The sequence below is a fragment of the Oncorhynchus nerka genome, linkage group LG27 (assembly GCF_034236695.1).
Source record: "Oncorhynchus nerka isolate Pitt River linkage group LG27, Oner_Uvic_2.0, whole genome shotgun sequence".
Taxonomy (NCBI): domain Eukaryota; kingdom Metazoa; phylum Chordata; class Actinopteri; order Salmoniformes; family Salmonidae; genus Oncorhynchus; species Oncorhynchus nerka.
Genome location: NC_088422.1, coordinates 9166172 through 9191248, shown reverse-complemented (window position 1 = coordinate 9191248; position 25077 = coordinate 9166172). Strand labels below are relative to the sequence as shown.

The 25077-nt window shown below is 48.1% G+C and overlaps 1 protein-coding gene across 1 annotated transcript in view; it reads right to left on the bottom strand.

Annotated features, from left to right (window-relative positions):
- LOC115124456 (probable phospholipid-transporting ATPase IM) overlaps positions 1-25077 on the bottom strand; it is a 131863-nt gene that overhangs the window by 101779 nt on the left and 5007 nt on the right. Inside the window, exons 2-5 of the mRNA XM_065011370.1 lie at positions 9357-9445; positions 8935-8993; positions 4765-4878; positions 3965-4063 (exon numbers count right to left, since the gene is read on the bottom strand). Of these exons, the coding sequence (XP_064867442.1) occupies positions 3965-4063; positions 4765-4878; positions 8935-8993; positions 9357-9399 (315 nt within the window). The 5' untranslated portion in view covers positions 9400-9445. The remainder of the gene's footprint in view (positions 1-3964; positions 4064-4764; positions 4879-8934; positions 8994-9356; positions 9446-25077) is intronic.

Here is a 25077-nt window from a genome sequence, read left to right as displayed (position 1 = left end):
AGGTAAGGAGGGTGGTTAAGGCCCACATACAGAGGTAAGGAGGGTGGATAAGGCCCACATACAGAGGTAAGGAGGGTGGGGTAAGGCCCACATACAGAGGTAAGGAGGGTGGGGTAAGGCCCACATACAGAGGTAAGGAGGGTGGTTAAGGCCCACATACAGAGGTAAGGAGGGTGGGTAAGGCCCACATACAGAGGTAATGAGGGTGGGTAAGGCCCACATACAGAGGTAATGAGGGTGGGTAAGGCCCACATACAGAGGTAATGAGGGTGGGTAAGGCCCACATACAGAGTTAAGGAGGGTGGGTAAGGCCCACATACAAAGGTAAGGAGGGTGGATAAGGCCCACATACAGAGGTAAGGAGGGTGGATAAGGCCCACATACAGAGGTAAGGAGGGTGGATAAGGCCCACATACAGAGGTAAGGAGGGTGGGTAAGGCCCACATACAGAGGTAAGGAGGGTGGTTAAGGCCCACATACAGAGGTAAGGAGGGTGGATAAGGCCCACATACAGAGGTAAGGAGGGTGGGGTAAGGCCCACATACAGAGGTAAGGAGGGTGGGGTAAGGCCCTCATACAGAGGTAATGAGGGTGGTTAAGGCCCACATACACAGGTAAGGAGGGTGGATAAGGCCCACATTCAGAGGTAAGGAGGGTGGGTAAGGCCCACATACAGAGGTAAGGAGGGTGGTTAAGGCCCACATACAGAGGTAAGGAGGGTGGATAAGGCCCACATACAGAGGTAAGGAGGGTGCGTAAGGCCCACATACAGAGGTAAGGAGGGTGGTTAAGGCCCACATACAGAGGTAAGGAGGGTGGATAAGGCCCACATACAGAGGTAAGGAGGGTGGATAAGGCCCACATACAGAGGTAAGGAGGGTGGTTAAGGCCCACATACAGAGGTAAGGAGGGTGGATAAGGCCCACATACAGAGGTAATGAGGGTGGATAAGGCCCACATACAGAGGTAAGGAGGGTGGGTAAGGCCCACATACAGAGGTAAGGAGTGTGGTTAAGGCCCACATACAGAGGTAAGGAGGGTGGGTAAGGCCCACATACAGAGGTAATGAGGGTGGGTAAGGCCCACATACAGAGGTAAGGAGGGTGGGTAAGGCCCACATACAGAGGTAATGAGGGTGGGTAAGGCCCACATACAGAGGTAATGAGGGTGGGTAAGGCCCACATACAGAGGTAATGAGGGTGGGTAAGGCCCACATGCAGAGGTAAGGAGGGTGGGTAAGGCCCACATACAGAGGTAAGGAGGGTGGGTAAGGCCCACATACAGAGTTAAGGAGGGTGGGTAAGGCCCACATACAGAGGTAAGGAGGGTGGATAAGGCCCACATACAGAGGTAAGGAGGGTGGATAAGGCCCACATACAGAGGTAAGGAGGGTGGATAAGGCCCACATACAGAGGTAAGGAGGGTGGGTAAGGCCCACATACAGAGGTAAGGAGGGTGGTTAAGGCCCACATACAGAGGTAAGGAGGGTGGATAAGGCCCACATACAGAGGTAAGGAGGGTGGGGTAAGGCCCACATACAGAGGTAAGGAGGGTGGGGTAAGGCCCTCATACAGAGGTAATGAGGGTGGTTAAGGCCCACATACACAGGTAAGGAGGGTGGATAAGGCCCACATTCAGAGGTAAGGAGGGTGGGTAAGGCCCACATACAGAGGTAAGGAGGGTGGTTAAGGCCCACATACAGAGGTAAGGAGGGTGGATAAGGCCCACATACAGAGGTAAGGAGGGTGCATAAGGCCCACATACAGAGGTAAGGAGGGTGGTTAAGGCCCACATACAGAGGTAAGGAGGGTGGATAAGGCCCACATACAGAGGTAAGGAGGGTGGATAAGGCCAACATACAGAGGTAAGGAGGGTGGTTAAGGCCCACATACAGAGGTAAGGAGGGTGGATAAGGCCCACATACAGAGGTAATGAGGGTGGGTAAGGCCCACATGCAGAGGTAAGGAGGGTGGGTAAGGCCCACATACAGAGGTAAGGAGGGTGGGTAAGGCCCACATACAGAGTTAAGGAGGGTGGGTAAGGCCCACATACAGAGGTAAGGAGGGTGGATAAGGCCCACATACAGAGGTAAGGAGGGTGGATAAGGCCCACATACAGAGGTAAGGAGGGTGGATAAGGCCCACATACAGAGGTAAGGAGGGTGGGTAAGGCCCACATACAGAGGTAAGGAGGGTGGTTAAGGCCCACATACAGAGGTAAGGAGGGTGGATAAGGCCCACATACAGAGGTAAGGAGGGTGGGGTAAGGCCCACATACAGAGGTAAGGAGGGTGGGGTAAGGCCCTCATACAGAGGTAATGAGGGTGGTTAAGGCCCACATACACAGGTAAGGAGGGTGGATAAGGCCCACATTCAGAGGTAAGGAGGGTGGGTAAGGCCCACATACAGAGGTAAGGAGGGTGGTTAAGGCCCACATACAGAGGTAAGGAGGGTGGATAAGGCCCACATACAGAGGTAAGGAGGGTGCGTAAGGCCCACATACAGAGGTAAGGAGGGTGGTTAAGGCCCACATACAGAGGTAAGGAGGGTGGATAAGGCCCACATACAGAGGTAAGGAGGGTGGATAAGGCCCACATACAGAGGTAAGGAGGGTGGGGTAAGACCCACATACAGAGGTAAAGAGGGTGGGGTAAGGCCCTCATACAGAGGTAATGAGGGTGGTTAAGGCCCACATACAGAGGTAAGGAGGGTGGGTAAGGCCCACATACAGAGGTAAGGAGGGTGGTTAAGGCCCACATACAGAGGTAAGGAGGGTGGATAAGGCCCACATACAGAGGTAAGGAGGGTGGGGTAAGGCCCACATACAGAGGTAAGGAGGGTGGGGTAAGGCCCTCATACAGAGGTAATGAGGGTGGTTAAGGCCCACATACAGAGGTAAGGAGGGTGGGTAAGGCCCACATACAGAGGTAAGGAGGGTGGTTAAGGCCCACATACAGAGGTAAGGAGGGTGGATAAGGCCCACATACAGAGGTAAGGAGGGTGGGGTAAGACCCACATACAGAGGTAAGGAGGGTGGGGTAAGGCCCTCATACAGAGGTAATGAGGGTGGTTAAGGCCCACATACAGAGGTAAGGAGGGTGGGTAAGGCCCACATACAGAGGTAAGGAGGGTGGGTAAGGCCCACATACAGAGGTAAGGAGGGTGGGTAAGGCCCACATACAGAGGTAATGAGGGTGGGTAAGGCCCACATACAGAGGTAATGAGGGTGGGTAAGGCCCACATACAGAGGTAATGAGGGTGGGTAAGGCCCACATGCAGAGGTAAGGAGGGTGGGTAAGGCCCACATACAGAGGTAAGGAGGGTGGGTAAGGCCCACATACAGAGTTAAGGAGGGTGGGTAAGGCCCACATACAGAGGTAAGGAGGGTGGATAAGGCCCACATACAGAGGTAAGGAGGGTGGATAAGGCCCACATACAGAGGTAAGGAGGGTGGATAAGGCCCACATACAGAGGTAAGGAGGGTGGGTAAGGCCCACATACAGAGGTAAGGAGGGTGGTTAAGGCCCACATACAGAGGTAAGGAGGGTGGATAAGGCCCACATACAGAGGTAAGGAGGGTGAGGTAAGGCCCACATACAGAGGTAAGGAGGGTGGGGTAAGGCCCTCATACAGAGGTAAGGAGGGTGGTTAAGGCCCACATACAGAGGTAAGGAGGGTGGGTAAGGCCCACATACAGAGGTAAGGAGGGTGGGTAAGGCCCACATACAGAGGTAAGGAGGGTGGGTAAGGCCCACATACAGAGGTAAGGAGGGTGGGTAAGGCCCACATACAGAGGTAAGGAGGGTGGATAAGGCCCACATACAGAGGTAATGAGGGTGGGTAAGGCCCACATACAGAGGTAAGGAGGGTGGATAAGGCCCACATACAGAGGTAAGGAGGGTGGATAAGGCCCACATACAGAGGTAAGGAGGGTGGATAAGCTCCAATGTTCTCTTCATACTCACTAAGTCGTCTGTAGCGTCTTTAACAGCCGTCACAGACAGCACCAGGACCAGAGGGACCACGGTTGTGAACCAGGACAGAGAGGAGATTGCAGGAATCACCTACCGCAGCACATCCACAACATTCAACAAATGCTTAGGTAACATTTATAAATCGACACAAAATCTCACATTCATTATACCCCCCCCCCCCCCCCCATAAAATAAAGATAGGTTGGGGAGATTGGTATTGGTTGTAAATGGCGCTGATATGAGCTCGACCTATGCAGTTAGTATGCAGGTAAAAACACACACGGGAACGACACAAACCTACACATAGACGTTCAGAACAGGACAGAATAGATGACAGGAAGCCCTCTACTAGATCCATAAGACAGAGGTCTACCTACACATACAGTATATGGCTCTGCTCTCTACTAGTCTCCATAGTTGTTTCTACATACTGTAAGCTGTGATGAGTTCTCTCTAGGTCAGGTATGTGTTGTGTTGTGTTGTGTGTAACCCTCTATATGACAATGAGACTTTGCTAAAATGCTAAATCAACTTCCTGTTCTGAGTACGTCACTTCCTTAATCTTAATGCACTTCACTCAGTCATATCTTGTTTTCTTACTGACTATAGCTTTACTCTGTGAATCACATCAATCATATCAATCATAGCAATCTGCTCAGCACTAACATGGGCCTGATAAGTATTTATATGTTAGCTAAAAGTGCGTGTGTGTGTGTGTGTGTGTGTGTGTGTGTGTGTGTGTGTGTGTGTGTGTGTGTGTGTGTGTGTGCGTGTGTGTGTGTTCCACTCACTTGGAGTAACAGCAGAATGAGGAAGTAAGCGTTGGCGATCCTCTGGAACTGTTCGAAGAGGTTGAGTGGCAGGAAGTTGAATGTGTTGTACTTAGACGTCTTAATGGCATTAGTCTGGAGGAGGGGGGAGGGAAGGAGGGAGGGAGGGAGGGAAGGAGGGAGGGAGTGAAGGAGGGAGGGAGGGAGGGAAGGAGGGAAGGAGGGAGGGAGGGAGGGAAGGAAGGAGGGAAGGAGGGAGGGAGGGAAGGAGGGAAGGAGGGAAGGAGGGAGGGAGGGAGGGAAGGAGGGAAGGAAGGAGGGAGAGAGGGAAGGAGGGAGGGAAGGAGGAGGGAAGGAGGGAGGGAGGGAGGGAAGGAGGGAAGGAGGGAAGGAAGGAGGGAGAGAGGGAGGGAGGGAAGGAGGGAGGGAAGGAAGGAGGGAGAGAGGGAAGGAGGGAAGGAGGGAAGGAGGGAGAAGAGATCATATTATGCCTATGAAGTTTAAAGTGACGGGACACCATCCAAATACTGTGGCTTCCTCTATTTCGCACATCAGATGGGATCTAAGGTTGCCATGGTTATTTCTCTGCTGACTGGGCGGGCATTGGAATGGGCTGCGGCCGTCTGGGAGAGAAGAGGAGGAGCTAGAGTCTTATGAGGTGTTCATGGCTCTGTTTAAGTATATGTTCGTTCATCCCGCGGCGGGCAGAGAGGGAGGTGAAAGTCTGCTTCAGCTCCAGCAGGGGAATCAGACGGCTGCTGAGTATGTGCTCACCTTCCGGACAGTAGCAGCTTCCAGTGGGTGGAATGAGCCAGCGTTCAGAACGTTATTTAGAAGAGGCACAAGGAGGTCCAGACGGAACTGGCCTGCCGAGATGACAACCTCACCCTGGACGCACTCAATCCCACCCGTCTGGATAACCTCCTCTCAATCCCACCTGTCTGGATAACCTCCTCTCAATCCCACCCGTCTGGATAACCTCCTCTCAATCCCACCCGTCTGGATAACCTCCTCTCAATCCCACTCGTCTGGATAACCTCCTCTCAATCCCACCCGTCTGGATAACCTCCTCTCAATCCCACCCGTCTGGATAACCTTCTCTCAATCCCACCCGTCTGGATAACCTCCTCTCAATCCCACCCATCTGGATACTCTCCTCTCAATCCCACCCGTCTGGATAACCTCCTCTCAATCCCACCCGTCTGGATAACCTCCTCTCAATCCCTCCTGTCTGGATAACCTCCTCTCAATCCCTCCCGTCTGGATGACCTCTCAATCCCACCCGTCTGGATAACCTTCTCCGGGAGCGTCGGCATCTCCATCGTGACCGTCCCCCGGTTCCACTAGGGCAGGGGGACGGTCACGTGATGTTACATCCCCTGGACCAGGAGTCAGTATTCCATCTACTGCTCTTCCTGTCAGACTCTTTTGAGTACCCGTCACTCTGGCTGACTGTCCCTCGTGCCCCGTGTCTACAGCTTTAGTGGTCAAGACCATACCATAACGCCCTAATACCCCCCATTGTGCCCTTGGGCTGAATATAAATGTTTTATTCCCTTCTTCCTGCGTCCCTCGTGCCCCGTGTCTACAGCTTTAGTGGATTCCGATGCCGGAGGGAATTTTTATGCCTCCTCTCTCAATACTACTACCTACCTGCTCTCTTCTCCTTTTCCGGTTCAAGACCATAATGTGTGGCTCTCCATCCTCTGATCAGGTCTTTCTCACAGGCTACAAGTGAAGACCGACACATCGGCGGACGCAACTGCGCGCGTCCTTATCCAATTCCGAGGTGCATATTGAAGATATTGGAAGAACTGTCCACATTTACTTTTCATCAGCCAACAAGATGAGTAGGCCTAACAAAATGCAAAAGCCTATGTCAATCTAATATCCACAATAGTACAAAAGTTGACCTATTCTGTGGGAGAAAGAAATCCTCCAAACAGAAGCTGTGTTCTAATACCCATACTAACATACTGTATACTACATACTTAATCAGTATACACTACACACTATTAGTCATTTTAATATATGTAAACGAATGGTATTCTTTCAGTGGAGCGTACTAGCGCTTCGCCTGTTTACCAGACGTTGATGCTGTTGCTATGCAACTTCTTGCTAGCTTGTTAGCATAACAAATGACTAGCTGGACATCTTAGGTCTTCATTAACAATGTCCATTGACAACACACAATACCTATACCACTTAGCTAAAGCTAAGAATGATAAGAATAATCAAGTCAATAGATTGTGTTTGTAAAGTCACTCTGGCTATCTACTCTGATTTTCAAAGCACTCTCGTCTGAGTGTACCAGAGCACAGAATAACTGATAAATTTATGAACACCCGCTGAATATGGACGGTGTCAGTAAACATTGACAAAAAAAGTATAATTAAATTGTTGCCAGCAGACAGTTACAGTCACCAACACTCTGGACAACATGAAAACAGCCTAACCAGCTCTGCTAGGGAGAGTAAAATGGTCAGAGTGAGGTGTTCTCTCATTAAGTGTCTGGAAGTAGATAGCAAGCTAGCCAATGTTAGCCAGTTAGGTGCTTGACTGCCATTGTGAGGTCAAAATGCTCGGCTCTTGGCCAGAGCGTCCAGTGTCAGAGAGTGAAACGCAATTTACGAACACACAGTTGGATAGTTAGTTAGATAGCATATATGTAGTTAATATACTGGCAAGTTTCATGTATTAGTAGCCAACTAACGTTAGGTAGCTAGCTAACATACCGGTACATAGTGCTGTAATGATATGCTATGCGGTTCATAAGGATAGCGTATCTAACAAATTGTCAGCCAACGTAACGTGGAACGTAAGTACAGTTAGTATGAGTACTGTATTCGAACACAGCTCTATTCTGGGACAGTTGTGGAATGCGATAGTTCCCAAATGAATACAACCACTAGTATCAAAAAAACTTTTCTGAATGTTAAGCAATGTTCTGGCCATTCTAGGGAGTTTTTCCTTGCCACCGTGCTTCTACACCTGCATTGCTTTCTGTTTGGGGTTTTAGGCTGGGTTTCTGTACAGCACTTTGTGACATCAGCTGATGTAAGAAGGGCTTTAAAAGTAAAACAAATCAAAAATAAGTAAATAAGCAGAAAATAACATTTAGCTTAAAATGTTGATAAACTATGAGGCTATTTGTGCACATGGCAGTAGGCTATAAGCGCAAATGTTCCATTAGCGGGAAAACACCATTATCTAAAGTGACCACAAATGTGATGATGCAGGCAATGCTTTGATTATAAAGGTCCATTTTTTTAAGGTGAAAAAGATCATCCTCAAACTTCCTCAAGCTTATGTATGCCAGTTAGGCTCTACACCCATTGTAAAGTGGATTCATGTGCTTCATTTTAAGAAGTTATTTGGCCACTTTAGTTGTGATACCAACCTTATCAAAACATATAGGCCTATGGGCTAGGCTGCATGAGGAGTGGGACTATGATTTGAAAAAGTCACAAAAATGATCATGCACCTTTCTCGAAACAGGGGCAAGTGGGAAAAAAAGACGTCATCTATGCACTTAAATAGCAACTGGAGGACGCTTTACACCTGGTTCATTTTCATGCCAGCCAGGTAGACTATACTCCTGTTGTAAAGAAAAGCAATGTGCTTAATATTAGGAAAGTTGAGAAATAAATATAGTAGGTCTAGCCTATAGAAAGCTGATGGGATCCTCCTCTTTTTAATAGAGGCCATCAATCTGTTTTCTCACGCAATTGCATAGCCTATAGAAATGTTGTGCAACATGAGCTCATGGGCTCTCATGAAGTGTTTCATTAGACTTTTGAGAAGATTTGCATTGATGTCAGAGTGATTTCGAGGGAGTTCCAGGCAGAGTGCTGAGTTCCAGGCAGTTAGCAAGTTTGGTAAGCTACCAGAGGAGACCAGAACAGAGCAGACCAGTGCAAATCAGACCAGACCAGAGCGAACCAGAGCGAACCAGAGCAGAGCAGACCAGACCGGACAAGAGCATAGCATAGCAGACAAGACCAGACCCTTGGCAGCCTGCCAGCAGCATGATAATAACCAGACAGTGACATGTATAGTCTGGTCACAGTTGACTAACTCAACACACAAGGGCATGCATGCAGAAAGTACCACACACACACGCCAGAGGATTTACCGCTGAGGATAACAATGCATAGGCTTGCAATTACACACACATTCAACTTAACTCACCTCATACTTGAAGGAGAGGTTATACTCTCTGTCGTTTGCCCTCAGTTTCCTCTCCAACTCTGAGAGAGAGAGAGAGAGAGAGAGAGAGAGAGAGAGAGAGATAATATGACATTTGAAATGTCTTTATTCTTTTGGAACTTGTGTGAATGTACTATTTTCTGTTGTGTTTATTTCACTTTTGTTTATCCATTTCACTTTCTTTGGCAATTTAAACATGTTTCCCATGCCAATAAAGCCCCTTGAATTGAATTGAGAGTGAGAACAGCACAGCAACGGGTGTGGCTGAAATAGCCAAATCCAGTCATTTGAATGGGTGTTCACATACACTGTATATACAAAAGTATCTCTAAACCAACGGCAAATTTCTAAATATGAAATGTCATGAGCGCAGTCAAGTCCGGAGACTCCCAGCAGCTCCCTACCATTCTCTTTCTTCTTGGCATAGTTTAGACCAAAGAACGACATATTTTCTGCCTCTTCTTCACGCTCTTCATCTACGCATGGTATTTATCTGGGGATGGGAGAGAACAGGGTTAGTTGTGGACTAAAATACCCATTCACTTAATTTAACAACTCCTGAATCAAGTAACAGACAGACAGTATCATCCCAGGGCGAAACATCCTAAATGAGATACTTCTGCTTCTCATGGGGGAGTGTTTTGGAGTTAAAGTACCCAATGAGGTGTCCAGTGCCAATTACAAGCCCAGCTTGGGAACATTTGGGAGAGATTTTACTTGTAGTTGATGGCTTTGTAATGGAAGGTTTGGAAATCGCTTCCTCTTAGGTGGTCTCTTTTCTGGATGTTGATAATTACTTTGTATCTGCCTAATTCTACTCTGCATTCTCTCTCTCTCATTATATACCATTCTCTCTCAATATAATCAACATATCCTTTCCATCTGTCTGTGTATGGCCTGGCAGTTTCATCAGCCTCCTCAACCTTTGACCTCTTCCCTTACAGGGAGAGGTGGTGGTGAGTCAATGGGTGTCGAGCCCTGACCTTAGAGAACCTTTTTGTTTCTCTATTTGGTTAGGTCAGGGTGTGATGTGCCTTTTTATTTCTCTATTTGGTTAGGTCAGGGTGTGATGTTCGATGTTTTGTTTTCTAGGTTTCTTTATTTATGTTTTGGCCGGGCATGGTTCTCAATCAGGGACAGCTGTCTATCGTTGTCTCTGATTGGGAATCATACTTAGGTAGCCCTTTTTTCCCTCCTTTCAGTGTGGGTAGTTAACTTTGTTTGTGGCACTTAGCCCTGTAAGCTTCACGGTTGTTGCTTTCATTAGTTTTTTTGTTGACTACATTTTAAATACAAATAAAATGTACGCTCATCACGCTGCACTTTGGTCCACTTCCAACGACACCCGTGACAATGGGAGGTGCCCCTTCAAAATATCCATAAAAATAATGTGTTTGTGTGTGTCAAATCACATCAGCTACTACCAAACACTAAATGCTGCCTCACTTTTTTGCTTCAAGGATTTTTATAGGAAAGGTCACATTTTTTGAGAATATTTTCAGGATGATTTGGGCAGTTGTGCCTTACAGACTTCAAACAAACATTCTTCCGAACACTCTGCCAGCCAGTATCAGGGATGATAACACTCAGCCAGCCAGTATCAGGGATGACACAACACTCTGCCAGCCAGTATCAGGGATGATAACACTCAGCCAGCCAGTATCAGGGATGACACAACACTCTGCCAGCCAGTATCAGGGATGATAACACCCAGCCAGCCAGTATCAGGGATGATAACACCCAGCCAGCCAGTATCAGGGATGATAACACCCAGCCAGCCAGTATCAGGGATGACAACACTCAGCCAGCCAGTATCAGGGATGACAACACTCAGCCAGCCAGTATCAGGGATGACAACACTCAGCCAGCCAGTATCAGGGATGACAACACTCTGCCAGCCAGTATCAGGGATGACAACACTCTGCCAGCCAGTATCAGGGATGACAACACTCAGCCAGCCAGTATCAGGGATGACAACACTCAGCCAGCCAGTATCAGGGATGACAACACTCTGCCAGCCAGTATCAGGGATGACAACACTCTGCCAGCCAGTATCAGGGATGATAACACTCAGCCAGCCAGTATCAGGGATGACAACACTCTGCCAGCCAGTATCAGGGATGACAACACTCAGCCAGCCAGCCAGTATCAGGGATGATAACACCCAGCCAGCCAGTATCAGGGATGACAACACTCAGCCAGCCAGTATCAGGGATGACACAACACTCAGCCAGCCAGTATCAGGGATGACAACACTCAGCCAGCCAGTATCAGGGATGACAACACTCAACCAGCCAGTATCAGGGATGACAACACTCTGCCAGCCAGTATCAGGGATGACAACACTCAGCCAGCCAGTATCAGGGATGACACAACACTCAGCCAGCCAGTATCAGGGATGACAACACTCAGCCAGCCAGTATCAGGGATGACAACACTCAACCAGCCAGTATCAGGGATGACAACACTCAGCCAGCCAGTATCAGGGATGACAACACTCAGCCAGCCAGTATCAGGGATGACAACACTCAGCCAGCCAGTATCAGGGATGACAACACTCAGCCAGCCAGTATCAGGGATGACAACACTCAGCCAGCCAGTATCAGGGATGATAACACCCAGCCAGCCAGTATCAGGGATGATAACACTCAGCCAGCCAGTATCAGGGATGACAACACTCAGCCAGCCAGTATCAGGGATGACAACACTCAGCCAGCCAGTATCAGGGATGACAACACTCAGCCAGACAGTATCAGGGATGATAACACCCAGCCAGCCAGTATCAGGGATGATAACACCCAGCCAGCCAGTATCAGGGATGACAAAACTCAGCCAGCCAGTATCAGGGATGATAACACCCAGCCAGCCAGTATCAGGGATGATAACACCCAGCCAGCCAGTATCAGGGATGACAACACTCAGCCAGCCAGTATCAGGGATGATAACACTCAGCCAGCCAGTATCAGGGTTGATAACACCCACCTAGCCAGCCAGTATCAGGGATGATAACACCCAGCCAGCCAGTATCAGGGATGACAACACTCAGCCAGCCAGTGTGTGTTGTCGGTTAACATTGACATTTTAGTCATTTAGTAGACTCTCTTATCCAGAGCAACTTAGATTAGTGAGTGCATACAGTTTCATTTCATTTAATTTGACACTTTTTTCATACTGGTCCCCCGTGGGAACCGCCTCTCAGGATCGGCTGTCATGGTGAACTCAGTTCTGGACATATTTATAGCACACGCGTGTTTATTTAAGAATGTGTGTTTTAAATCAGAGACACACAGAGGCCCAAGTCTGCTAAAATACACATGCACGCACACACACCATACACACACGCACACACACACACACACACACACACACACACACACACACACACACACACACACACACACACACACACACACAAACACAAACACAACACACACACACACACACACACACACACACACACACACACACACACACACACACAAACACACAGACACACACACACACACACACACACACACACACACACACACACACACACACACACACACACACACACACACACACACACACACACACACACACACACAAACACAAGCCCCTTTCAGTGTCAACTTCAAGCCTACCTTCCCTCTATCATCTATTCATTGTGTAAAGTCCCCCAAATTCACCAAAGTCAAATAGTCCCCTTATTTAAACAGCCTCCTGAAGACAACTATACAGGCCCCTAAAACCACTACACATTTTCCATCCCAGTCTGTGGTCCATTGCCAAACAGGGCACATTGTTAAAGCAACGAGGAGGAGCTGATTTATATCCAACCACACCCACTCTAGTGCTTTAAATATCATCAGGATAATGTCAGCAGGATAATATCAGCATGATTATGTCATCATGATTATGTCATCAGGATAGTGTCAGCATGATAATGTAATCAGGATAATGTCAGCATGATTATGGCATCAGGATAATGTCAGCACGATAATGTAATCAGGATAATGTCAGCATGATTATGACATCATGATAATGTCAGCATGATAATGTCATTAGGATAGTGTCATCAGGACAATGTCAGCATGATAATGTCAACATAATAATGTCATTAGGATAGTGTCAGCAGGATAATGTCCACATGATAATGTCATCAGGATAATGTCACCAGGATAATGTCAGCATGATTATGTCATCAGGACAATGTCAGCATGATTATGTCATCAGGAGAATGGCAGCATGATAGTGTCAGCGGGATAATGTCAACAGGATAATGTCAGCACGATAATGTCAACATGATTATGCCACTAGGATAGTGTCTGCATGATAATGTCATCAGGATAATGTCAGCGGGATAATGTCAGTGGGATAATGTCAGCGGGATAATGTCAGCAGGATAATGTCAGATATTCCTCCAGAGTGATCATATAATCACATCCTTTATAAGGTCTGATCATGCTTTAATTCTAAAGGTCAAAATGTTAATTTATGAAATGTTAAGTTTATTAAAGCTTCCAGCCTTGGCAGCTTCCACACATACTCACAGCAAGAGCACAGAGAGGCAAGGCTGCTGATGAATAAGAAAGATGGTAGCCTATGTGTGTGTGTGTGTGACAGAGAGAGAGATTTGGAAGTAGAGTGTGCCTGTGTATGTGGTTAGCCCACCTCAGCCCACCTTCACCACAGGAACACAAAGAAACCTGACCAAGAAGCAATCTTTTGTATGCATTTTTTTTCTTTCAAGGACAGCTTTACTAAGGGCTCTATTGCTGAAGTGTTACAAAAAGTTGCACCATCGAGAGCATCCTGACTGGTTGCGTCACCACTTGGTACGGCAACTGCTCGGCATCCGACTGCAAGGCGCTAAAGATGGTAATGCGTACGGCGCAGTACATCACTGGGGCCAAGCTTCCTGCCATCCAGGACCTCTATACCAGGCGGTGTCAGAGGAAAGGCCCTCTTCACATGGCTGTGAGGTCACACAAAACTCACAATGGCTGCATAAGATGTTGTCATTATTGCTACATATCTGTTACACATAGTAGTTACCTACTAATCACCTACTAACTACCACATAAAGTGAGATACTGTGTTCATGCCTCCAACTCAATTATCAAGTTTGCAGATGACACAACAATAGTAGGCCTGATTACCAACAATGACGCGACAGCCTACAGGGAGGAGGTGAGGGCCCTGGGAGTGTGGTGCAAGGAAAATAACCTCTCACTCAACATCAACAAAACAAAGGAGCTGATCGTGGACTTCAGGAAACTGCAGAGAGAGCACTATTGACATCGACGGGACCGCAGTGGAGAAGGTGGAAAGCTTAAAGTTCCTCGGCGTACACATTACTGACAAACTGAAACGGTCTTCCCACACAGACAGTGTGGTGAAGAAGGCGCAACAACCTCAGGAGGCTGAAGAAATTTGGCTTGGCACATAAAACCCTCACAAAATTTTACAGATGCACAATTGAGAGCATCCTGTTGGACTGTATCACGGCCTGGTATGGCAACTACACCGCCCGCAACCGCAGGGCACTACAGAGGGTGGTGCGGTCTGCTCTACGCATCACCGGGGGCAATCTACCTGCCCTCCAGGACACCTACAGCACCCGACGTCACAGGAAGGTCAAAAAGATCATCAAGGACAACAACCATCCGAGCCACTGCCTGTTCAACCCGCTATCATACAGAAGGCGAGGTCAGTACAGGTGCATCAAAGCTGGGACCGAGAGACTGAAAACAGGTTTTATCACATTAGAGGCTGCTGTCCTATACATAGACTTAAAATCACAGGCCACTTTAATAATTGGAACACTAGTCACTTTAATAATGTTTACATATTTTGCATTACTCATCTCATATGTACAGTATATACTGTATTCTATTCTATTGTACTATATCTTAGTCTATGCCGCTCTGACATTACTCATCTATATATTTATATATTGTTAATTCCATTCCTTTACTTTAGATTCTGTGTATTGTTAGATTGTACTTGTTTGATATTACTGTTGGAGCTAGAAACACAAGCATATCGCTACACCCGCAATAACATCCGCTAAACATGTGTATGTGACCAATAACATTTCATTTGGATTTCATTTCACTCTCTCTAAGAAGGCACTTTTATGACCAAGTATGATAACACATACAGTAGCTAAAACCTGTAGCGACAGAAAGCCTAGACTAACTGCTGATAACGCACCACAATAGCAGGAAGTCTTAATGGCAGACTGGACCGAACCAGAACAGGACAGCTACCACTGAACGGCTAAAAGGAAAACACTGTTGTAGCCTTACTGCCCCGGACTGAGCTGGGAGTACTGACCAAGGAATTGTCCAACCACACACTATGACAATACTACAGAGAAGTAAGACATGGGCCATGGCAAAACCTTTCTCCTGTCCTATTCGGTGTCCTGTGTGAATCTAAGTGTGCGTTCTCTAATTCTCTCCGTCTCTCTTTCTTTCTCTCTCTCTGAGGACCTGAGCCCTAGGACCATGCCCCAGGACTACCTGACATCATGACTCCTTGCTGTCCCCAGTCCACGCTGCTGTTCGATTATAATCACAGCCGTATATATCCCCCCCCAAGCAGACACATCGATGGCTCTGAACGAACTTTATTTAACTCTTTGCAAACTGGAAACCATTTATCCGGAGGCTGCATTCATTGTAGCTGGGGATTTTAACAAAGCTAATCTGAAAACAAGACTCCCTAAATTTTATCAGCATATCGATTGCGCAACCAGGGGTGGTAAAACCTTGGATCATTGTTACTCTAACTTCCGCGACGCATATAAGGCCCTGCCCCGCCCCCCTTTCGGAAAAGCTGACCACGACTCCATTTTGTTGATCCCTGCCTACAGGCAGAAACTTAAACAAGAGGCTCCCACGCTGAGGTCTGTCCAACGCTGGTCAGACCAAGCTGACTCCACACTCCAAGACTGCTTCCATCACGTGGACTGGGACATGTTTCGTATTGCGTCAGATGAAAATATTGACGAATACGCTGATTCGGTGTGCGAGTTCATTAGAACGTGCGTCGAAGATGTCGTTCCCATAGCAACGATAAAAACATTCCCAAACCAGAAACCGTGGATTGATGGCAGCATTCGCGTGAAACTGAAAGCGCGAACCACTGCTTTTAATCAGGGCAAGGTGTCTGGTAACATGTCCGAATATAAACAATGCAGCTATTCCCTCCGCAAGGCTATTAAACAAGCTAAGCGTCAGTACAGGGACAAAGTGGAATCTCAATTCAATGGCTCAGACACAAGAGGCATGTGGCAGGGTCTACAGTCAATCACGGACTACAAGAAGAAACCCAGCCCAGTCACGGACCAGGATGTCTTGCTCCCAGGCAGACTAAATAACTTTTTGCCCGCTTTGAGGACAATACAGTGCCACTGACACGGCCTGCAACGAAAACATGCGGTCTCTCCTTCACTGCAGCCGAGGTGAGTAAGACATTTAAACGTGTTAACCCTCGCAAGGCTGCAGGCCCAGACGGCATCCCCAGCCGCGCCCTCAGAGCATGCGCAGACCAGCTGGCCGGTGTGTTTACGGACATATTCAATCAATCCCTATACCAGTCTGCTGTTCCCACATGCTTCAAGAGGGCCACCATTGTTCCTGTTCCCAAGAAAGCTAAGGTAACTGAGCTAAACGACTACCGCCCGTAGCACTCACTTCCGTCATCATGAAGTGCTTTGAGAGACTAGTCAAGGACCATATCACCTCCACCCTACCTGACACCTAGACCCACTCCAATTTGCTTACCGCCCAAATAGGTCCACAGACGATGCAATCTCAACCACACTGCACACTGCCCTAACCCACCTGGACAAGAGGAATACCTATGTGAGAATGCTGTTCATCGACTACAGCTCGGCATTCAACACCATAGTACCCTCCAAGCTCGTCATCAAGCTCGAGACCCTGGGTCTCGACCCCGCCCTGTGCAACTGGGTACTGGACTTCCTGACGGGCCGCCCCCAGGTGGTGAGGGTAGGCAACAACATCTCCTCCCCGCTGATCCTCAACACGGGGGCCCCACAAGGGTGCGTTCTGAGCCCTCTCCTGTACTCCCTGTTCACCCACGACTGCGTGGCCACGCACGCCTCCAACTCAATCATCAAGTTTGCGGACGACACAACAGTGGTAGGCTTGATTACCAACAACGACGAGACGGCCTACAGGGAGGAGGTGAGGGCCCTCGGAGTGTGGTGTCAGGAAAATAACCTCACACTCAACGTCAACAAAACTAAGGAGATGATTGTGGACTTCAGGAAACAGCAGAGGGAACACCCCTATCCACATCGATGGAACAGTAGTGGAGAGGGTAGCAAGTTTTAAGTTCCTCGGCATACACATCACAGACAAACTGAATTGGTCCACTCACACTGACAGCGTCGTGAAGAAGGCGCAGCAGCGCCTCTTCAACCTCAGGAGGCTGAAGAAATTCGGCTTGTCACCAAAAGCACTCACGAACTTCTACAGATGCACAATCGAGAGCATCCTGGCGGGCTGTATCACCGCCTGGTACGGCAACTGCTCCGCCCTCAACCGTAAGGCTCTCCAGAGGGTAGTGAGGTCTGCACAACGCATCACCGGGGGCAAACTACCTGCCCTCCAGGACACCTACACCACCCGATGTTACAGGAAGGCCATAAAGATCATCAAGGACATCAACCACCCGAACCACTGCCTGTTCACCCCGCTATCATCCAGAAGGCGAGGTCAGTACAGGTGCATCAAAGCTGGGACTGAGAGACTGAAAAACAGCTTCTATCTCAAGGCTATCAGACTGTTAAACAGCCACCATTGAGTGGCTGCTGCCAACACACTGTCATTGACACTGACCCAACTCCAGCCACTTTAATAATGGGAATTGATGGGAAATGATGTAAATATATCACTAGCCACTTTAAACAATGCTACCTTATATAATGTTACTTACCCTACATTATTCATCTCATATGCATACGTATATACTGTACTCTACATCATCGACTGCATCCCTATGTAATACATGTATCACTAGCCACTTTAACTATGCCACTTTGTTTACTTTGTCTACATACTCATCTCATATGTATATACTGTACTCGATACCATCTACTGTATGCTGCTCTGTACCATCACTCACTCATATATCCTTATGTACATATTCTTTATCCCCTAACACTGTGTATAAGACAGTAGTTTTAGAATTGTTAGTTAGATTACTTGTTGGTTATCACTGCATTGTCGGAACTAGAAGCACAAGCATTTCGCTACACTCGCATTAACATCTGCTAACCATGTGTATGTGACAAATAAAATTTGATTTGATTTGATTTGATTTGTTCCAGTTTCAACTGACCTGAGCCCTAGGACCATGCCCCAGGACTACCTGACATGATGACTCCTCGCTGTCCCCAGTCCACCTGGCCATGCTGCTGCTTCAGTTTAAACTGTTCTGCCTTATTATTATTCGACCATGCTGGTCATTTATGAACATTTGAACATCTTGGCCATGTTCTGTTATAATCTCCATCCGGCACAGCCAGAAGAGGACTGGCCACCCCACATAGCCTGGTTCCTCTCTAGGTTTCTTCCTAGGTTTTGGCCTTTCTAGGGAGTTTTTCCTAGCCACCGTGCTTCTACACCTGCATTGCTTGCTGTTTGGGGTTTTAGGCTGGGTTTCTGTACAGCACTTTGAGATATCAGCCGATGTACGAAGGGCTATATAAATAAATTTGATTTGATTTGATTTGACAATGCTTCAGTACAGTTCATGGACTATAGGCAAACATACAAACCTTTTCTGTTCAACATAAGAGATACAGCAAGGGTTCATTTAGCATAAGTAACTGGTGAGCAGTGACCATAGGGGAGAGTGGGATATGTTGAGCCATTTTTTACATGCTGCATCACTACGTCAAGGGAAATATAGTATTTGTTCAAAAAAAATATATCTACATATATTTTAGGATGTTGTGTATCCCTGGAAATAATCAGCAAAGTGTCACCAACCACATCATCACGATGCATTTTGATTCTTGAGAGTCCAACATCTTGAAAACTTGACTACTGACAATGCAAAACATTTTGGGACTGTATCAATGGTGGACTAATAAAATAAATACCAAAATATTGTTTTTAAGTGGACTTTCCCTTTAAGGTTATGATAATCTAGGTTGGACCTGGGAAAAAGAAGGCTGATCAGAAATCAGGGGTTAGGGGAGATACAGAGATTGTGGTGATGAGCCATGGGAGGACAATAAAAACTATAACATCTTATGTTTCACCGAGACGTGGCTGAACAAAGAAACGGACAATATAGAGCTGGCGGGATTTTCCATGTACCTGCAGAACAGAGACGCTACCTCTGGTAAGACGAGGGGTGGGGGTGTGTGTCTTTTTGTCAATAACAGCTGGTGCACAATGTCTAATATTAAAGGAGATTTGAGGTATTGCTCGCCTGAGGTAGAGTACCTTATGATAAGCTGTAGACCACACTATCTACCGAGAGAGTTCTCATCTATATTATTCATAGCCGTCTATTTACCACCACAAAGTGAAGCTGGCACTAAGACCTCTCTGAACACACTCTATAAGGCCATTAGCAAAGAAGAAAATGCTCACCCAGAAGCAGCGCTCCTAGTGGCCGGGGACTTTAATGCAGGCAAACTTAAATCAGTTTTACCAACATTTTTTACCAGCATGTCACGTGCAACCAGGGTGGAAAAAAATCCTAGACCACCTTTACTCCACACAGAGAGATGCATACAAAGCTCTCCCCCACCCTCCATTTGGCAAATCTCACCACAATTCTATCCTCCTGATTCCTGTTTACAAGCAAAAACTAAAGCAGGAAGTACCAGTGACTCGCTCAATACGGAAGTGGTCAGATAACGCGAATGCTACGCTACAGGACTGTTTTGCTAGCACAGACTGGAATATGTTCCTATCACGTTCTGACCTTTATTTCCTTTGTTTTGTATTTATTTAGTATGGTCAGGGCGTGAGTTGGGTGGGCAGTCTGTTTGTTTTTCTATGTTTTGGGGTATTTCTATGTTTCGGCCTAGTATGGTTCTCAATCAGAGGCAGGTGTCATTAGTTGTCTCTGATTGAGAATCATACTTAGGTAGCCTGGGTTTCACTGTGTGTTTGTGGGTGATTGTTCCTGTCTCTGTCTCTGCACCAGATAGGACTGTTTAGGTTTTCCATGTTAATTGTTTTGTAGTGTTCATGTGTACATTTACGTATTAAAAGAACCATGGACACTTACCACGCCGCATAGTGGTCCTCTGATCCTTTTCGCCTCTCCTCTTCGGAAGAAGAGGAGGAAATCCCTGACAGTTCCGGGATTCATCCAATGGCATTGAGGAATACACCACCTCAGTCATCGGCTTCACCAATAAGTGCATCAATGACATTGTCCCCACAGTGACTGTACGTACATACAGTACCCCAACAAGAAGCCATGGATTACAGGCAACATCCGCATCAAGCTAAAAGCTAGAGCTGCCGCTTTCAAGGAGCGGGAGACTAATCCTGAAGCTTCTAAGACATCCTGTTATGCCCTCAGACAAACAATCAAACAAGCTAAGTGTCAATACAGGATTAAGATTGAATCCTACTACACTGGCTCTGATGCTCATCGGATGTGGCAGGGCTTGAAAACTATTACGGACTACAAAGGGAAACCCAGACATGAGCTGCCCAGTGACGCGAGCCTACCAGATGAGCTAAATGCCTTTTATGCTCGCTTCGAGGCAAGCAACACTGAAGCATGCACGAGAGCACCAGCTGTTCTGGATGACTGTGTGATAACACTATCGGTAACCGATGTGAAGAAAACCTTTAAACAGGTCAACATTCACAAAGCCGCTGGGCCAGACGGATTACCAGGACGTGTACTGAAAGCATGCGCTGACCAACTTTCAAGTGCCTTCACTGACATTTTCAAACTCTCCCTGAGCGAGTCTGTAATACCTACATGTTTCAAGCAGACCATCATAGTCACTGTGCCCAAGAAAGTGAAGGTAACCTGCCTAAATGGACAAAAGGAACACCTATGTGAGAAGGCTGTTCATCGACTACAGCTCAGCGTTCAACACCATAGTGCCCACGAAGCTCATCACTAAGCTAAGGACTCAGGGACTAAACACCTCCCTCTGCAACTGGATCCTTGACTTCCTGATGGGCCACTCCCAGGTGGTAAGAGTAGGCAACAACACGTCTGCTACGCTGAACCTTAACACTGGGGCCCCTCAGGGGCGTGTACTTAGTCCCCTCCTGTATTCCCTTTTCACCCACGGCTGTGTGACCAAACACCACTCCAACACCATCAGTAAGTTTGCTGACGACAACAGTGGTAGGTCTGATCACCAACACCGATGAGACGGCCTATAGGGAGGAGGTCAGAGAACTGACAGTGTGGTGCCAGGACAACAACCTCTCCGTCAATGTGAGCAAGACAAAGTTCCTTGCTGTCCACATCACCAATTAACTATCATGATCCAAACATACCAAGACAGTCGTGAAGAGGGCACGTCAAAACCTTTTCCCCCTCAGGAGACTGAAAAGATATGGGCCCCCAGATCCTCAAAAGGATCTACAGCTGCAAAATTGAGAGCATCCTGACCGGTTGCATCTCCGCCTGGTATGGCAACTGCTCGGCATCTGACCGTAAGGCGCTACAGAGAGTAGTGCGAATGGCCCAGTACATCACTGGGGCCAAGCTTCCTGCCATCCAGGACCTATATAATAGGTGGTGTCAGAGGAACGCCCATAAAATTGTCAGAGACTCCAGTCACCCAAGTTAAAGACTGGAGCACCAAGTCGAGGACCAAAAGGCTCCTCAACAGCTTCTACCCCCTAGCCATTAGACTGCTGAACAATTCATGAAAATCGCTACCGGACAATTTATTTTGACCACCCCCCAACTGCTGCTACTCGCTGTTTGCTTGTTACCTATGCATTGTCACTTCACCCCAACCTAGATGTACAGAATACCTCAACTAGCCTGTACCCCCGCACACTGATTCTGTACCGGTACCCCCTGTATATAGCCTCCAGACTGACTCTGTACTGGTACCCCCTGTATATAGCCTCCACACTGACTCTGTACCGGTACCCCCTGTATATAGCCTCCAGACTGACTCTGTACTGGTACCCCCTGTATATAGCATCCACACTGACTCTGTACCGGTGCCCCCTGTATATAGCCTCCACACTGACTCTGTACCGGTACCCCCTGTATATAGCCTCCAGGCTGACTCGGTACCGGTACCCCCTCTATATAGCCTCCACATTGACTCTGTACCAGTACCCCCTGTATATAGCCTCCACATTGACTCTGTACCGGTACCCCCTGTATTTAGCCTCCACACTGACTAGGTACCGGTACCCCCTGTATATAGCCTCCACACTGACTCTGTACCGGTACCCCCTGTATATAGCCTCCACACTGACTCGGTACCGGTACCCCCTGTATATAGCCTCCACACTGACTCGGTACCCCCTGTATATAGCCTCCACACTGACTAGGTACCGGTACCCCCTGTATATAGCCTCCACACTGACTCTGTACCGGTACCCCCTGTATATAGCCTCCACACTGACTCGGTACCGGTACCCCCTGTATATAGCCTCCACACTGACTCGGTACCGGTATCCCCTGTATATAGCATCCACACTGACTCTGTACCGGTACCCCCTGTATATAGCCTCCACATTGACTCTGTACCGATACCCCCTGTATATAGCCTCCACACTGACTCTGTACCGGTACCCCCTGTATATAGCCTCCACACTGACTCTGTACCGGTACCCCCTGTATATAGCCTCCACATTGACTCGGTACCGGTGCCCCCTGTATATAACCTCCACACTGACTCTGTACCGGTACCCCCTGTATATAGCCTCCACACTGACTCTGTACCGGTGCCCCCTCTATATAGCCTCCACACTGACTCTGTACCGGTACCCCCTGTATATAGCCTCCACACTGACTCTGTACCGGTGCCCCCTGTATATAGCCTCCACACTGACTCTGTACCGGTACCCCCCTGTATATAGCCTCCACACTGACTCTGTACCGGTACCCCCTGTAGATAGCCTCCACACTGACTCCGTAACACCCTGTATATAACCTCCACACTGACTCCGTATCCCCTGTATATAACCTCCACACTGACTCTGTACCGGTGCCCCCTGTATATAGCCTCCACACTGACTCTGTACCAGTACCCCCTGTATATAGCCTCCACACTGACTCTGTACCGGTACCCCCTGTATATAACCTCCACACTGACTCTGTACCGGTGCCCCCTGTATATAGCCTCCACACTGACTCTGTACCGGTACCCCCTGTATATAGCCTCCACACTGACTCGGTACCGGTACCCCCTGTATATAACCTCCACACTGACTCTGTACCGGTACCCCCTGTATATAGCCTCCACATTGACTCTGTACTGGTACCCCCTGTATATAGCCTCCACACTGACTCTGTACCGGTACCCCCTGTATATAAGGTGAACGCACCAATTTGTAAGTCGCTCTGGATAAGAGCGTCTGCTAAATGACTTAAATGTAAATGTAAATGTATATAACCTCCACACTGACTCTGTACCATTTCCCCCTGTATATAGCCTCCACACTGACTCTGTACCGGTACCCCCTGTATATAGCCTCCACATTGACTCTGTACCGGTGCCCCCTGTATATAGCCTCCACATTGACTCTGTACCGGTGCCCCCTGTATATAACCTCCACACTGACTCCGTAACACCCTGTATATAGCCTCCACACTGACTCTGTACCGGTACCCCCTGTATATAACCTCCACACTGACTCTGTACCGTTTCCCCCTGTATATAGCCTCCACACTGACTCTGTACCGGTACCCCCCTGTATATAGCCTCCACACTGACTCTGTACCGGTACCCCCTGTATATAACCTCCACACTGACTTGGTACCGGTACCCCCTGTATATAGCCTCCACACTGACTCGGTACCGGTACCCCCTGTATATAACCTCCACACTGACTCTGTACCGGTACCCCCTGTATATAGCCTCCACATTGACTCTGTACCGATACCCCCTGTATATAGCCTCCACACTGACTCTGTACCGGTACCCCCTGTATATAGCCTCCACACTGACTCTGTACCGGTACCCCCTGTATATAGCCTCCACATTGACTCGGTACCGGTGCCCCCTGTATATAACCTCCACACTGACTCTGTACCCGTACCCCCTGTATATAGCCTCCACACTGACTCTGTACCGGTGCCCCCTCTATATAGCCTCCACACTGACTCTGTACCGGTACACCCTGTATATAGCCTCCACACTGACTCTGTACCGGTGCCCCCTGTATATAGCCTCCACACTGACTCTGTACCGGTACCCCCCTGTATATAGCCTCCACACTGACTCTGTACCGGTACCCCCTGTAGATAGCCTCCACACTGACTCCGTAACACCCTGTATATAACCTCCACACTGACTCCGTACCCCCTGTATATAACCTCCACACTGACTCTGTACCGGTGCCCCCTGTATATAGCCTCCACACTGACTCTGTACCGGTACCCCCTGTATATAGCCTCCACACTGACTCTGTACCGGTACCCCCTGTATATAACCTCCACACTGACTCTGTACCGGTGCCCCCTGTATATAGCCTCCACACTGACTCTGTACCGGTACCCCCTGTATATAGCCTCCACACTGACTCGGTACCGGTACCCCCTGTATATAACCTCCACACTGACTCTGTACCGGTACCCCCTGTATATAGCCTCCACATTGACTCTGTACTGGTACCCCCTGTATATAGCCTCCACACTGACTCTGTACCGGTACCCCCTGTATATAAGGTGAACGCACCAATTTGTAAGTCGCTCTGGATAAGAGCGTCTGCTAAATGACTTAAATGTAAATGTAAATGTATATAACCTCCACACTGACTCTGTACCGTTTCCCCCTGTATATAGCCTCCACACTGACTCTGTACCGGTACCCCCTGTATATAGCCTCCACATTGACTCTGTACCGGTGCCCCCTGTATATAGCCTCCACATTGACTCTGTACCGGTGCCCCCTGTATATAACCTCCACACTGACTC